Below are 14,760 nucleotides of genomic sequence, written 5' to 3'. Positions count from 1 at the left end.
AAAAGGTTAACACACTAGAGGAAATCAGATCGGGGCATCAGTTCGTCGGAGAGTGATGGTGCCAACACAGGCGAGGAACTCTTTTTGAAGGGGGAGGCTTTGTGGTGGGAAACCCCTTACACATCTATACGGGAGACACATCAATACACGCACGAAACGAGAACGACAACGATAACCTGGTGAAAATGAAAAGAGGAACTCTACTGCGGACAACCCCCCGGGGGGACTGAACAACTGGACCACCAAAACAAAAACTTGGAGAAACAAAAAAAGCACACACGCATAAACCTTTGCATGGGAACGAAAGCCGCGAAAGAAAACGAACCTCCACCAAAAACACTCTCTAATGACTGTCTCGCCTATAACAACAGAACAGAACGTTGAACACGAGCTGCGCTTCTTTCTTTTGTTGGAACACAGAATTGAGAGCAAGATAATAGATTTTTTGTTTGTTTCATTTTTCAATGTTTTTCGATTAGTTTTTACTAAACGGGGGGCGTTTGTTTTTAGCTAGGTTTCTTCGTTTTTATTTTCAGTTCATGACTCCGCATTTTTCTTTGTATTACGTTACGCTTGCGCCTCCTGTCTCCTGCCTTCTTCTCCTACTTTATCCTCCGTTACCACCGCTTACTACTCAACTGCCGTTTTCAATGTTTGTGTGTGTGTGTGTCTAATGTGTTATTTTTTGCTTTCTTTGCTTTTCTATTACAAGTTCATTTCCGTCTCAGGGTTGCTGCTTGTTTTTTTACTAAACGTACTTCTTTGTTTTGCTTTAGTGTATCGCGAGTTACATGCAAAGTTTACAGTTGTTGCCTGTCCACCCTTCCGTTAGAGGGTTTGTGTGTGTTGTGTGGGTTTTCATGAGTAGAAACGAAAGGAATTTTGTTGAGGCTAGATATAGTTATGTTGCTTCTTCGCACATTTCTTCCGTTTAATACGTAGTATATATATAGAGGTTTGTGTCCTGTGTGTAATGCGTATGTCTGTGTCTGTGTGTATAGATATATGTATATTTATCCCGTACTACCGTTCGATTAAAGCCAAACACTCACTAAACACGCCGGACACGTGCTGTCGTCCGGTTGTATTATTATTTTTCAGTTGGTTTTTGTTTTATCATCCTTTATCAACACCTAGGCAACATAAAAGTAGTCTTCTCGCGCACCCACTCCCTCCCACATACAAACACACACACGCGCACACAGTTGCGCCGTCCGCTAATCGGTTATGCTTGGAAAAGAAAATCTACGACAAACATAAAACGGAAAACAAAACCGTCAGATGTGAATTTTGCGCGTGTCGCCTTCTCTAAAGTCATATATCAATTAGTCAATTAGCATAGCACTAGTATTCTCTTCCCAAGACGGGGTGGGTGAGGAGAAGAGGCGTGAAGAGGTGTAGTGCTGGTACACTACCTTTCCACCTCCCCTACCAACTCCTCCTCCCCCTCCTCAGAGAGTGTCTCTTTGCGGTCAAAGTTGCGGTCGTTCCTTTAGTCGTTCCTCGTTTTTTTCTTCTTCTTTTGTTTTAGCTGAAGTTATTATTTGGGAGTAAAAACTACTATCACATTTAAATTTGCAACAAAAAAGTTGCTGTCTATTTTTATACATGCTTGACGAGAGTGGCCGTCACCGCCAACGTCTCCTTCCTCTTCAACTACTCTGGCTCCTCCTTCAACTACTGCATGCCCTTATCTCTTTGCAACTCTGGCACTCCTATCTAACTCGCCTTCTCTTTCTCTTTGCAGTGTTGGGCATTGGCGATTGGGCGAAAGAAATTTTCCATCTTCACGTGCTTGCAACATTGTTTCGTCTAACGACCAAAGTGAAATAATAATAATAATAATAATAATATTAATAATAATAATAAACAGAACAGAACAGAACAGCTTTGCCAGAAACAGAAAAAGCGCGAACGCGTTACAAACATCTCACTGAATTTCTTTTTCCCTCCCCTCTCCTACTGCTCTTATCACTTGCCACCCCCATGCGTGCATTCACACACACACGCACGCGCGCACACCGGAAGGAACACACGTCAGCAACATTTTCATCCACCACCCGTTACCGATTGTTGTTACGGTTGTTGGTCCACCCCTCCTGCTTAGAATCACACGTTGTAGCAGGACACCTGCTGCATGGGGGGGAAAGCCGCCGTCATCAGCGGGGTAAAGCTGGAGCTCATCATGTACGGGTGGAGCCGATGGGAGGCGCGCTGGTGCTGCCGGTACTTGGCCGCAAACAGCAGCTTCTCGGACGCTTCGGCCGCTGCCGCCGCTGCAGCAGCGGCCGCCGCCACCGCAACCTGGTGATTGTGATGATGTTGCTGCTGCTGTTGCTGCTGATGATGCAGGTGTTGTTGCTGCTGATGATGATGCTGCTGCTGTTGCTGCTGCTGCTGCTGGTGCTGCTGGTGCTGCTGGCGATGTTGCTGTTGACGATGCTGTTGTTGCTGTTGCTGCTGCTGCTGCTGGGAGTGATGTTGCTGCTGCTGCTGATGATGATGTTGCTGTTGTTGCTGTTGTTGCTGTTGCTGGTACTGTTGCTGCTGCTGTTGCCGTGCAGCCGCCAGCTTGTTGCAAGCCGCGAGATGCTCCGGACCGGCCGCGTGATAATCTCGCGGAATGGCCGCCGTCATCGAGCTCTTGTCCGGCAGGGTGGAGTTGGTAGTGCCGGCCCCACCACCGCCGTTCGCCGCCGCCTCCCACAGGCTGAGGTCCGTGCTGGGAATGCCGGTGGTGGTGGTGATGGTGCTGGTGGTGGTGCCGTTGGCCGCAACAACGCTGCTGCCGCCGGTGTTGCTGTGGCCTCGATTACTACCGCTAGTGTTGTTACTATTACTGTTACTATTACTACTGTACACTGCACAGCCGCCGGCACCGGACAGCATCGCGTCCCGCTTGCCCCCGCTGCGGTAGGCGGAGGGCGGCGGCGGCGGCAGGTTGGCGGCGGACACGAGCCCGCCCGCCTTCATCGGGAGCGATTCGGGGCCGGCCTGGAAATCGCGCGGCACCGCCGCCGCCATTGAAGTCTTCTCGATGTCGCCCCAGCGGGGCCCACCACCAGCACCGCCGCCCTCGACCAGCCCACTGCTGACACCGTTCGCGGTGCTGCTGTTGTACACGGCGCAGCTGGCCGGCATCAGCAGCTGCTGCTGCTGCTGTTGCTGAAGCTGGTGTTGCTGCTGCTGCTGGTGGTGTTGACTGATACCCGTATTACTTGCGTTGCTGCGCTTCATCGACGCGCTAGTGACACTTTTGGATTTGTTGCTGCTGCTGCTGCTGTTACTGTTGCCGGTGTTGCTGGTGTTGTAGACGCTGTTGTTGTTGTTGTTGTTGTTGGACAGCTTGCTACCGTAGCTGCCCCCGTTGCGTACCACACTGCCAGCAACACCGGCAGCACCACCCCCGGAGCTGACGCAGTCCGCCGAACCCATGTGGTAGCGGCCCCAGTCGGAGGTTGTCACAGCCGCAGACTGCTGTTGCTGATGCTGCTGCTGCTGAGACTGACTGTTGGTGAGGCTGTACTGGTTCGCGGACTGTCCAGCGAGATGCTGCTGCTGCGACTGGTGATGATGGTGGTGAGGTTGCTGCTGTTGTTGCTGGTGGCGACTGTGGTGCTGCTGCTGCTGCTGCTGCTGCTGCTGGTGGTGATGCTGCTGCTGTTGCTGCTGCAGATGACCATTGACTGTGTTGTTGGCAGCAGCAGCATAGTGTTGTTGTTGCTGCTGCTGCTGACTGTTGACCGCTGACGAGCGATGCATTTGCCGCTGAACGTAATCGTCCAGCTGGAGCTGAAGGAACTGGTTGCTGGTGGAGACGGCAGCGGCGGCGGCTGCGGCCGCAGCCGCAGCGGCCGACGCCGACGACGACTTGTGAGCCGCGGCCACGGCACTCCGCCGGCTCGCGACAGAATCGACCGCGGCCGACGCACTGCTGGACGTGACGGCATTGCTGGCAACGCTGCTGCTGCTACCACTGCCGACGGCCCCCCCGTTGCCACCAGCCTTGGCCGCGATCGACGCACTAGAACTACGGGACGAATTTGGCATGTTGTTGATGAACGGGCTGCGCCGCTGACTCTCCATCTTGCGGAAGTAGCACGGATGGATCATCAGCAGCGGCTCCACCCGGGCACCGACCGGCGGCTTCGCCTGGTTCGGCAGCTCGTACTCCACGCTGCAGTCCACGTGCAGCGGTATGCTGAAATCCTTCTGCACCGCCGACATGTTGCTGGCGGCGGCAGCGGCCGCTGCGGCCGCCGCTGCTGCAGCTGCCGCGGCCGACAGCCGCGACGACAGATGGTGCAGCTGACTAGTGGCCGCGACCGGACTCTGTTGCTGCTGCTGCTGTTGCACGAGATGCTGCTGCTGCTGCTGCTGAGCCACATTTCTGCTGCCGCCGGTCATGTGGTCGTAGGTCGGATAGCACGCTGCCATGGCCATCGTGGGACACAACACACACTGTGATGTACGCGCACTCAATAAACGACACCTCGACGCACGGCACACACTTATCTCTCTCTCGCTACTGTTGCGTGTTGCGGTGGTTCAACTCTGCTTTTTCATTTGGCACCGATCGATTATTCCACCGCACACACACACACATACACGTCACACTCGGGCGTAAATTCTAACACCTTTTTTACTCTCCGCACAAACCGCGTTTGGTCACACTTTCATTTCAAATTACGGCTGGCCTTATTTCGTTTGCCAACGCACCAAACACACGGAACACCACCAAGAACACACGCACACACAACACTACTACTGCTGCTGCGTCGAATGCTGCAATTCTTTCACACCGACGGAGTAATCCTTGTGGTTGCTACGCACAACAGTGTTAATGGCTACTGCTGTGGTCTGCTGCTGCTGCTGCTACGATGTTGCTTGTGGTCAGTCTTCTGCTCCTTGCTGGCTGCTGCTGCTGCTGCTGCTGCTGTCCCTCAGTCTTCCGATTGCAATCGGCCGACGGGAATCTCTGGTACAACCGCCGTCGTCAAATTTGCCGTCGGGAGTTTGGCTTCCCTCGGTTCAGGCAAAAAGGTTTCTTTCCCGCTGTATCACACACTGTGCGTGAGGATTTGCTTATCACACACACACACACACACACGCATTCAACACAACACCACAATGCAGAGCGTATGGTGGTGGTCACAGTGAAATCAGTGGTAAAACAAAAAATCACACACTAGTGGCTGGAAAAACTTCACTTCTCTTCTGACTCAGCCGTGGCTTTTGAGATTTTACTTGAGATGATGGCGTTACGAAACAAAACTTTGCACTCGTTTTCTTTTCCGTGAGGTACACACTCCTTCCTCCGTTCTCGGTCGTGCTTCTGCTTGCTGTTGCCGATGCTTGTTGCTGCTCTGCTTGGGTCGAATTTTTACTTCAACCAAACTGTACAAAACTCACTGTTTTGCTCTCAGTTGTGCTGATTTTTTGCACCACTTTTGCCCTTTCCCAACACCAAACATACACTCACTCACGCAGCCACACTCACTCACGGCAACCAATCGCTCTGGTAACGTACGGAGTGTGTGTGTTGCGACGTGGTTGCGTAGCCCTGTTGTTTTGCTTCGCTCTCCCTCAAAAACCGTTTCGAAGGACTCGGGAAGGACTATTGATTTTCTGCCTCTGCCAGCAGTGCCCACACTCCACACTTCCTTCTAACACACAGAGAAATCCACGCACACACACACTCTGCTATCACATGCACGCACACAGCCTCTAGCTTGCTTTCTCTATCTTGCTCGCTCGCTTTGTTTCACTTCAACCTTTTTGTTGCTGATATTGTTGTATCGTGTGCTACACTCCGCTGCTAGTTCGGCCGCACACTGTTTGCTCACTTGCTCCGAAAAACACTGCTCAACTTCCTCTTTCTTGCTCACTCACTCGCTCTCTCTCGCTCTCGCTCACGTGATCTCTCTTTCGTTTCTCACACACCCGCGGGGCCCTTTCCACCTTGTGGAAAAGGTACTTTCAGTCGTGTTGTTCTATCGAGCGCTCCGCAAGCGCTCCCGTGGAAGTTTCTTTTGCGAATGACGGCCCCGTCAGCCATTCGCAGCGGCACGACCGCTTTCGGAGAACCGTTTCGACTTCGGCGAACACACGCACACACACATACGAGCGCACAGTGCTTTGTGTTGCATGTCGCACACGCACACCAGCCCGCCAGCCAATGAGCCCGTGAGCTTGCGTTCTCTCATTGCACTGCGTTCACGCGCCGGTCGGTAGCGCTCGATGACGTAGCAGCACGTAACGATGGGAATCCCGCCTGGTGGTGTGCGTGCCCGTACGCTGAAGTGGCAGAGCGCACGTTCCTTTCAAACGATTCCAGCTGATTTCAGTGACCAACCAACGCAGAGAATGGTGTGCACCACTACATGTGCGTGCGGGTTTTTTTGTGGGCACGGCGAATGGTGCGCACACACACACTGTGCCCGAAAAGAAAGGCAGGGCTCGTAAACCTGGAATGGAAGTGGTTTACTTTTTCAATTTATAAGTAGCGATGCAGACGGGTAAAAGAGGTGCACAAAATACTAATTTTCTTAAGATTTTCTGATGCTTAATTAAAACGTTTAAACATTCATACATTAACGAAAGATTATTATTGTAGATAACATTTAGCATATAATTACAACATAAAATTTAACACAACTTTTTCATGCGAATGTCCATCATATTTTAACTTTTCCATGGAAGCTGTAGGCAACAAAATTGTCATTGTTCTTCAACCACCCGGAATAACTGTACCCCTGGACTTCAGTTCCCATAATGCTGGCGGTATTATGCTACATCTGGCAAACCGCACACACGCACACACTCGCAGCTATGCTCAGGTCCAATTCTCTTGCTCAGTTCGTGTCTGTACACATTCGTAACATAGCCCCGGCAGCCTCTGCTGCTGCAGGTGGGAGCAGTGCGTCCGATAGCCGCTGCTCTCTTTCCCACTGCTCGCAGCACTATGGCAGGCTCATAAAAGTGTCATCTTCACGATTTGACCATCCAAGAGCCCGCCCGTCACGACCTGCTCCGCCCCACGAGGCGCACGAGCGACACAAGGGGTAGGCTGAAGATTTACTTTCTTTCTTTCTTTCCTTCTTTCCCTTTCTCGTTGCTGCCTCCCAATTTCTTTAGGCATGAAAAAAAAGAGCCAACCTCCGTCTTGGGCCGCAGGTACGGCGTACCGGAAAGCCATCCGCTCGATTAGTCGGCACTCTCTGATTCACATAATCGAGATGTCGTCATCCGTGGCGCAGATTTCGCCTTTACCTTTACCTTCGGTCGTAAAATGAACCACAACAAAAAATGGAGGCCCGTCTACCCCTCTCAGATAACCCTTTCACTGGCGAACGGATGGTAGGGAGTCGCAGGTACTCGTTTTCCAGTGTAAGGCTTAAAGGTCTTTTTTACTTTTGGGTGGAGTGCATGGGAGCGTTTGGGCACTGTGGAATGGCTTCCCCGAGTGATCGGTTTCCAAATTGCGGGAGGTCCAACGGATTTGGTGGTTTGTGGTCTTGGGTGTTCTTTTTGCGCTTAATCTTGGTCAGCTCAACCACGCATCTCATTGACGAATAGAATTATTGTTTATTTTTTATTCTTCGGACAATGATAGAGAAAAATGGGGTGGTTGAAAACGGTTTCAAACATGATGAAAATACCTTTTTGTTTGCTTTTAAAAATACGACTTTGAAAGTGTTCGTAAGACCCTAGAACAATCAAAGCAGATCTTCGGAAGCTTCATTTATTTGGCAGCTTTGATCACCCCGCATAAGCAACTGGATTAGTCATCACTACATCGATTCTTTCGTATGCGCCGCTCTGCCAATTGACTTTGTCGTCAATCAAACTGTCTGCCACATCAGTTCATCGAGAAGCAACAAAAACAAACGCCTAAATGAAACTCGCTCACACACACGGCAACGAAACCTTACAAAAAACGTGTCCCAGCAAAACACCAACTCCGCCTCTTTCTGGCACCCTGCATGACTGCCCTGCCAGCAACAGCAAATGGTTGCAATTTCGCTTTGCTCAAACGCCGTGTGGCCCCCATGCTGAAGGAAGATATGTTGACATTAGCATATTAATGAGATCACCTCCGAAGGCAGCATAATCATCCACATTTAGAGTGTGTTGTTGATTTGTTTTGAATTTTATTACCAGGAAGCTGTGCTGGCGTGGGTGAGTGGATGGAACGCTGTCCCGGCGTGCTTTGAGCATTTTGACGAAAGTCAATCAAGACTATCACATTTTGTTCGCGTTAGAGAAGCAAAACCGGGAATTCAAAGGACGTGGTAACGAGCAAAGGCGTTGACATGAAAAGTGACAATCTGTTATTGTGATGCCATCAGTGATAAAGATTAAATTTTGATGATTTTTGCATGATTTGCAATGATGGGCAATTTTATTTTGGGTTTGATGTGTGATTTTTGGCAATCATTCTTCCTCTTTTGGCTCAACATCAGTCTATTTGAGTCTTGAACCTATGATGGCCATGTTGTTAAGTCGTACGAGTTGATGACTGTGCTATGAGACCGGCTCAAATACTTGGAAATAATACATTTGTTTGAATGTTTTTTAATGTGCTTTTCCCCCCAAAAAATTGATTCGATAAAGAGTTTGTTTGATTAGTTTGAATACCATTTGGAGATAATATTTTTTTAATTTGATCATCATCCAAAAACATATCAAGATGTCAATATTATCAGCAATTTGTTACCAGGGAATATTGATCCAGACTTGCTTTCCCAACTTAGTTGGTATGTTCCTTCCAGGTGTTTAAGAAATCGGACTGCTCTTGCAATACCTTTCCGCAATACAGCGTTTGGCATTAACGACCCGTGGCTAATTTGTTTGCGTCAATTCAATGGTTTAAGGTTCAAAGGTTTTAAGCAATTATATGTTCAACTCCAGAGGCAGACATATTGAAATTAATAAATGAAATGAAATGAAATGAAAAATGATTGATATTTTAAACGTTAAAAACATTCAATAATCTTCACTTTTCAGATGAACACACCGACTAAAGGAAACTGAATATTGAACATCAGTGTAAATTCGATTCACCAAGTGTCATGACATTTATGTTGTTGAATTAACTTCATTCATCTGTGTGTAAAAATACGTTTAAAGATACCATTAGAGGAAAGCAAGATTTTCAATGGTGTTGGTATTGATATGAATGTAGCATCCTTATCCGACGATGTCAAATTAGATTCGCTTGAAAAAGAGAGAAAAAGAGCCGTTAATGTCAATCATACTGAAGGGACTTTAAAAAGTGACGATCACTGCTTCATTGTAATACTTTGTATCGCAAGAACCTAAAGTTATGAGTAACATTAAGGTACGCTTTCCGAAATACAGACACAAAGCCACTAAAATGAAAGATCGTTATAATGTGCTGCGTTAAGGAAAAGGAATTAATCCAATAAAACATTCCTGATAGCGTGAAGCACACACAAAACATATCCTTGGATCGTTTATTGGGGGGATGGACCCGTGCTGCTCGTAGCACTTACTTCAACACAAACAATAAATCATAATGGGGACCCGCATAAAACATAAAAGATTTAATTTCTGTTCAACTCATCCCGACCCACTCCCCAATTTATGGTGCAAGGTGAGTTGATTCGTTTTATTACCCCCTCACGGCTTGATCTATTCCAAAGAAATCACAGCAACATTGGTCGGTGGTTCGCGGTTCGAGCCGTTCGAGTGAGCCACACACTTCCGAGAATGACTGTTGTGCTGTTCTGCCGTTTCAATGTGTATCTCCAACTCTTTTGCCTCGGTTTGGGTTTGTTGAGATGTGTGACAATGTAGCTTTTATTTCATTATTACAACATCCACGTCCCAGAACCTCGCACGATCTTATCTATTTTACTGTGTACTGTGGAAGAAGCGAAGCGAACGCTCATAAAACCTGGCCCAGCTCTGCTTCATTACCATCTTCCCCGTCCATCCTCGTCATCAGCAGCATCATCATCATCTTCATCGCACAACAGCAGCATGCCGGCGTCTTGATGGACGGGACGGATTGTCGGATCGGATCGGATAAAATCGCCCCATTCATCGAAACTAACGAGTTCCAGCCAGCCAGCCAACCCGTTTTGCGTCGCCGGGCATGTGTGTGTGTGTGTGCGTTTGTGTATTCCAACAGTACAGTTTGCCCCGCACAATCGAAAAGGATAATTAATCCCGAAACGCCCGAAACGAAACGGCTCGACATCGATCGAAACCCACGGGGGTTGCCCGGGCCATAGAACAGCGGAAAAAAAGGCAAAAAAAGGTAATGTATAAATCCTTCGCGGGCTCCGCAGTCGACAAACAGGCAGCCAGAGAATCGATTGTTGAAACTTCCTTCCTTCGAGCGAAGGGAATGGCGAACAACGAGAGAGAGAGAGAGAGAGAGAGAGAGAGAGATCATGCACCGAAGATGACGGGACCGCGATGGTTAGCATTCTGGGCAACCGCGGGGCGGAACATGCCGGGCCCGGAGCAATAAATGGGAAACCGAACCGAATCATCTCCGTTTGAATAAATCTTTCAATTATTTTAATTAAATCATCTTTCAATCCCGCTCTCGATCGAGGCTCTCGATATACGGCTGTATATTTTTATTATAATCCTCCACCCCCTCTCATCCTCGCAATCACCCCAAGGTGGGTGAGTCCGTCCATAAGCTTGCGGGCCACAACCAAATGCCACAGTCGGAGATCAGTCGATCAGTCATCAAAAAAGCGAAAACGTTAAAGCGCAGGGAGGGGAACAAATGGGAAGGCGCAAACGAATTGTGCACCCCTGACCCGAGCGTCAGATGAGCGAAACCACCCGCAGCCCACGAGCCCCGTCGGTTCCTTCCTCCAGCCGAGTTAGTTGGTGTGTCTGTGTGGCTCTTTTGCGGTTGTTTGTGAGTCGTGTTCACAAGTGGGCGAGCGAGATGTTGTTGATGCTGTCGACGGTATCTTTTTCGCCGTATCTCGCCTGCAAAACTCTTCTGTAGCGACAGCGCGGCAAGCGGCTAATCCGTGTGTTCCGCCGTTCCCGTCGTTGTTGACTTTTGTGCTGTATTTTGTTGTTGTGTTTTGCTGTAACGGTGGGAAGTGGGTGGCGTTGTGTGCTTCGCCTGCACGAAGTTATTTATGAACAGTGTATTACAATTTATTCCATTCCTCCTCTTTTGCCAGCACATGGCACAGGCACGCACACACACACACACCGCTGCCGGGAGGTTGATACGTTCCGCGCTAGACATTTGGGGCTGTTTTGCTGGGCCGCGTCCCGAGATCGGCATGCATCAGCTGCCGTGGGCCTGCTGCTGCTGTTGCTGCTGATGATGATGTGTGTGTGTTTTTTGTTTTGTTTTGTTTTGTTGCTGCTGTTCCTTCCACGCCAAGGCGGCCATGGTGGTAGTTCAGGGCCAACAGCGACGACCACCCGTTAAGGGACCTCCCCTCCGAGGGCTTGCCGGTCGCTGCTCGTTTCGGAGCAGCGGGCTCGAATAAAAATAATGTAATATGTATGTAGCATGAGGGCTCCAAATGCGATATTTATGTATATTGCGCATTCAGCCACCCAGCCCCCGCCCCGTTGTGATGTGGAGTTTTCTTTCTTCTGTGTCTGGCTGTTTTCCTGTTTTCCCTTTCCGTGCCTGAATCCTGGGCCTGAGTGATCGGCGATGGGAACGGTTTATTTTTTCGGCCGTGTTGTTGAGCGGTGGAAAGGAAATTGTCAGCACTACAAGCTACCTCAAACTGTCTATTTCTCCGACGAAATCCAGTCGGCAACGGTGGCCACTTGAGATGAGTGTGTGTGTGTTTTACTTCGGTTCGGTGGCTGGTTTTTTTAACTTTCCACGCATTTATACTTAAACCATGTAACTGAGCCGAAAAACACCACAAACACCAAGTGCGAAAGACTTTGTTTGACCTGGATTTCTCGGGTTTAGGTTCGCATCAGCAGGCGTACATCCAGAACCAAGTGTTGTGTTGTGAACAAGTAACTAATGTGTGTTTTAAATTTTACACAAAAACAGCTGCGTTTTTGCTACGCTGCGGGGGCTAGCATTTCGATTGCGCGAAGAAGGAATCGATTGCAAACGACACTTTAAAAAATATAAATATACACAGCCTGCAGCGTTACATGTTACACTTTGAGGGCAATATTTGCGCTGTTGTGCCAAGTTTCACACAAACAAAGGAGGTTTTCTGTACAAATGAGCTAAACAAACATCGTGCTTTAACAAACCCCATCACTGGCAAGGTTCGCACAGAAATGGGAAAGTTTGTAGCAAACAGTTCGCCCAAGCAGTATAACATAACACCACAAAGTGTCACTTGGTACGCAAATGTGCAGCAAAACATCCAAAAGGAAACACTCCTCGTAAGCAATAATCGAACGAATGTCATGTGTTCCCTCATGTTCGAGCACGGTGTATGTTATTAAACCGATGGGCCCAGTTGTGTTTGGCAACAGACAAATAATTAAAAAAAAACTCTCCCACAGCAGCCCCCAGCATGAGCATATAGAAATAAACACCAATCATAACCAATTGCAAGCAGTGCACTTTTGGGGCGCACACAAACGCGTTGGTGCTGCAATTTGTACCACACTTCAAGCAGAAATCCTACCCCAAATGTACCCTATCCCCGCCACCTTACCTCGCTCGGTTGCAATCTATCTCGAAGAGATAAGAGCGCACGAAGCACGAAAAAACTGCAACTGCAACCGAAACAAGATTGGCATACTTTCTTGTGTCCGCGTGTGTGTGTGTGTGTTTGTTTGCTGGCATTAAAGCAAGAGCAACGAAGCACACACAGAGCATGGATGCACATTCCGCATTGCACTTTAAATACCCCCGAACCGGTTTTGCGTGCTTCACTATTCGCCACATGCCGATGGTTCTTGTTTCCTTCTTTTTGCGTTAAGGTTGTTGTTTCTGTTTTTTTTTGTTGATGAATCTTCGTCACAAAACGATAATTAACGGATACGACAAGCGGCAGAGCGAGCGCAACGAAATGCGAAATGCAAGTTTCGCCTCAGTTCTAACCTTAAAACCGCTTGTGTGTGATGGTAATTAAAATTTAATAACTCTTAATCATTTACGGCACCCCCCGGGTAAGGGAGTGAGAAGACTGCATGCAGCCAAGGGAGAGGAGAAACAACAGCAGTCAGCCAGCCAAACCCAGCCGTCTCGCGCTCTTCCATCATGTGTTTGGCATGTGTGTTCGTGCAGGTTGTATTCGTGCCGCATGTGTTTCTCCCTTGCCTGGCGTTTAATTTGGCGTTTCGATTCGTTTGCTGACTCAGCTGAGACACAGCCACCAGCAGCACACGTGAATGGGAAGGGAGCGTGTTGTTTGCGGACAGTGAGCGGTGGCGCGCGGGGCAGCACAGTTTACCAGAATGGAGCATGGGAGCTACCGAAATTCTTCTCGACCTCGAACTCGGCTGTGAGGCGCCGAATAATAAAAGCCAGAGAAACAAAACGAACCAAAAAGGCCCCATCAGTGTAAAAAAAGCGACGATAAGCAATTAAGGGTCGCTTCTACATTTCGAACAAAACCCTTTCCACTGCGAAACGCCCGAATGATAGACGGTGAGTAACACGGAACCACAAGACCTTGTGATCGTGTCCGTGTATGTGTGTATGTGTGTGTGTGTGATGTAGCACAAGATCTGCAATCTTGTGAATGCTCGCCAACTGCGTTGCAAACCCTACAATTTCCTCAAATCATATTTTCCACTTCCTGCTACCGTGCGATGAAGCTTGATAAAAGGCCTGTCCCTTTCGGTCTGACAAACGCGAACAACGCAACGAGGCGGAGTACCGGAGGAAAGGCTCAGGGGGTGCGAGTGAAACATCCTGCCCGATTCTGCCTCTTGCCGCTGCTGGAAGGATAATTAGAACCTGTAATTACTATGCAATTACATTACATCTCGGAAGCACTACCGGGGAGGGAGCAAACGCGGACTGTACCACAGCGGAAAAGGGCATGCTGGTGGTGGTTGGTGCCTTCTGGGTCGGCAGTTTCCAATGACATGCCAGTAGTAAAGGCGGTATCGAGGTGATCAACATTTCGGCACAAGGGGTCCTTTGTGGAATGGTTTTTGGGTAATGCGTTCCTTTCAAAACTTTGATAACGTTACTGGCAAGCCTGCCAAACGAAATGGTAATGCTGATGCAGTGATGTTGGAATTAATTGTTTGACCACTAGAGCCTAAGCTCCATCTGGAGTGATCATAAATGCATCAGCTTTTCGTTTGGTTTCGTATCAGAAGCGGATGTCCAGAAGGAGAGCCTTTCATATTAACCGATCGGCTCGGTAAATCGATAACGCCAAGACTTGAAGGCTCAGAAAACCCAAGTCTAGGAAAGAGAAACCCAGCCAGTTGTCTTCATCCATAATTGGAAAATTTGCCTCTTCGCTGAGAGAATTCGGGCGTCCTGGAGGACTAATGATTGAGGCGTTCAGTTCTCCAAGGCCAGACGTGATTCGATACTCATCAAATCAGATAGACCTTAAAAATAGACTGTAAAAGTCTAGACTGATTACGGGTAATTATGAGCCAAAAATGAGGAACAAACACTTGGAGATGATAATTTTCAGCATCCGTTCACTGGAGGATTTTTAAAAAGGATTTTTTCAACAAAACATAATGTTCATTTCATCAAGCTCGATATAGTTGAATGCTTTTCCGGCCAAAATCTAAAACTTGGTGCTCAATTCATTAAAGTATCCATGACACGGCAAGGCCATC

At 48.5% G+C, this 14,760-nt stretch overlaps 1 protein-coding gene across 1 annotated transcript; it reads right to left on the bottom strand.

Moving 5' to 3' along the window:
- Positions 1-737: 737 nt before the first annotated feature.
- Positions 738-6,062, bottom strand: LOC11175498 (centrosomal and chromosomal factor). The gene has a single exon (XM_003436646.2). It carries the CDS (start codon positions 4,441-4,443, stop codon positions 2,110-2,112), a length of 2,334 nt encoding a protein of 777 aa, XP_003436694.2. The 5' UTR covers positions 4,444-6,062; the 3' UTR covers positions 738-2,109.
- Between the last annotated feature and the right edge of the window lie 8,698 nt (positions 6,063-14,760).

This window comes from Anopheles gambiae, chromosome 2 (genome assembly GCF_943734735.2).
Source record: "Anopheles gambiae chromosome 2, idAnoGambNW_F1_1, whole genome shotgun sequence".
NCBI lineage: Eukaryota > Metazoa > Arthropoda > Insecta > Diptera > Culicidae > Anopheles > Anopheles gambiae.
This window is presented reverse-complemented; position numbering and strand designations above follow the sequence as displayed.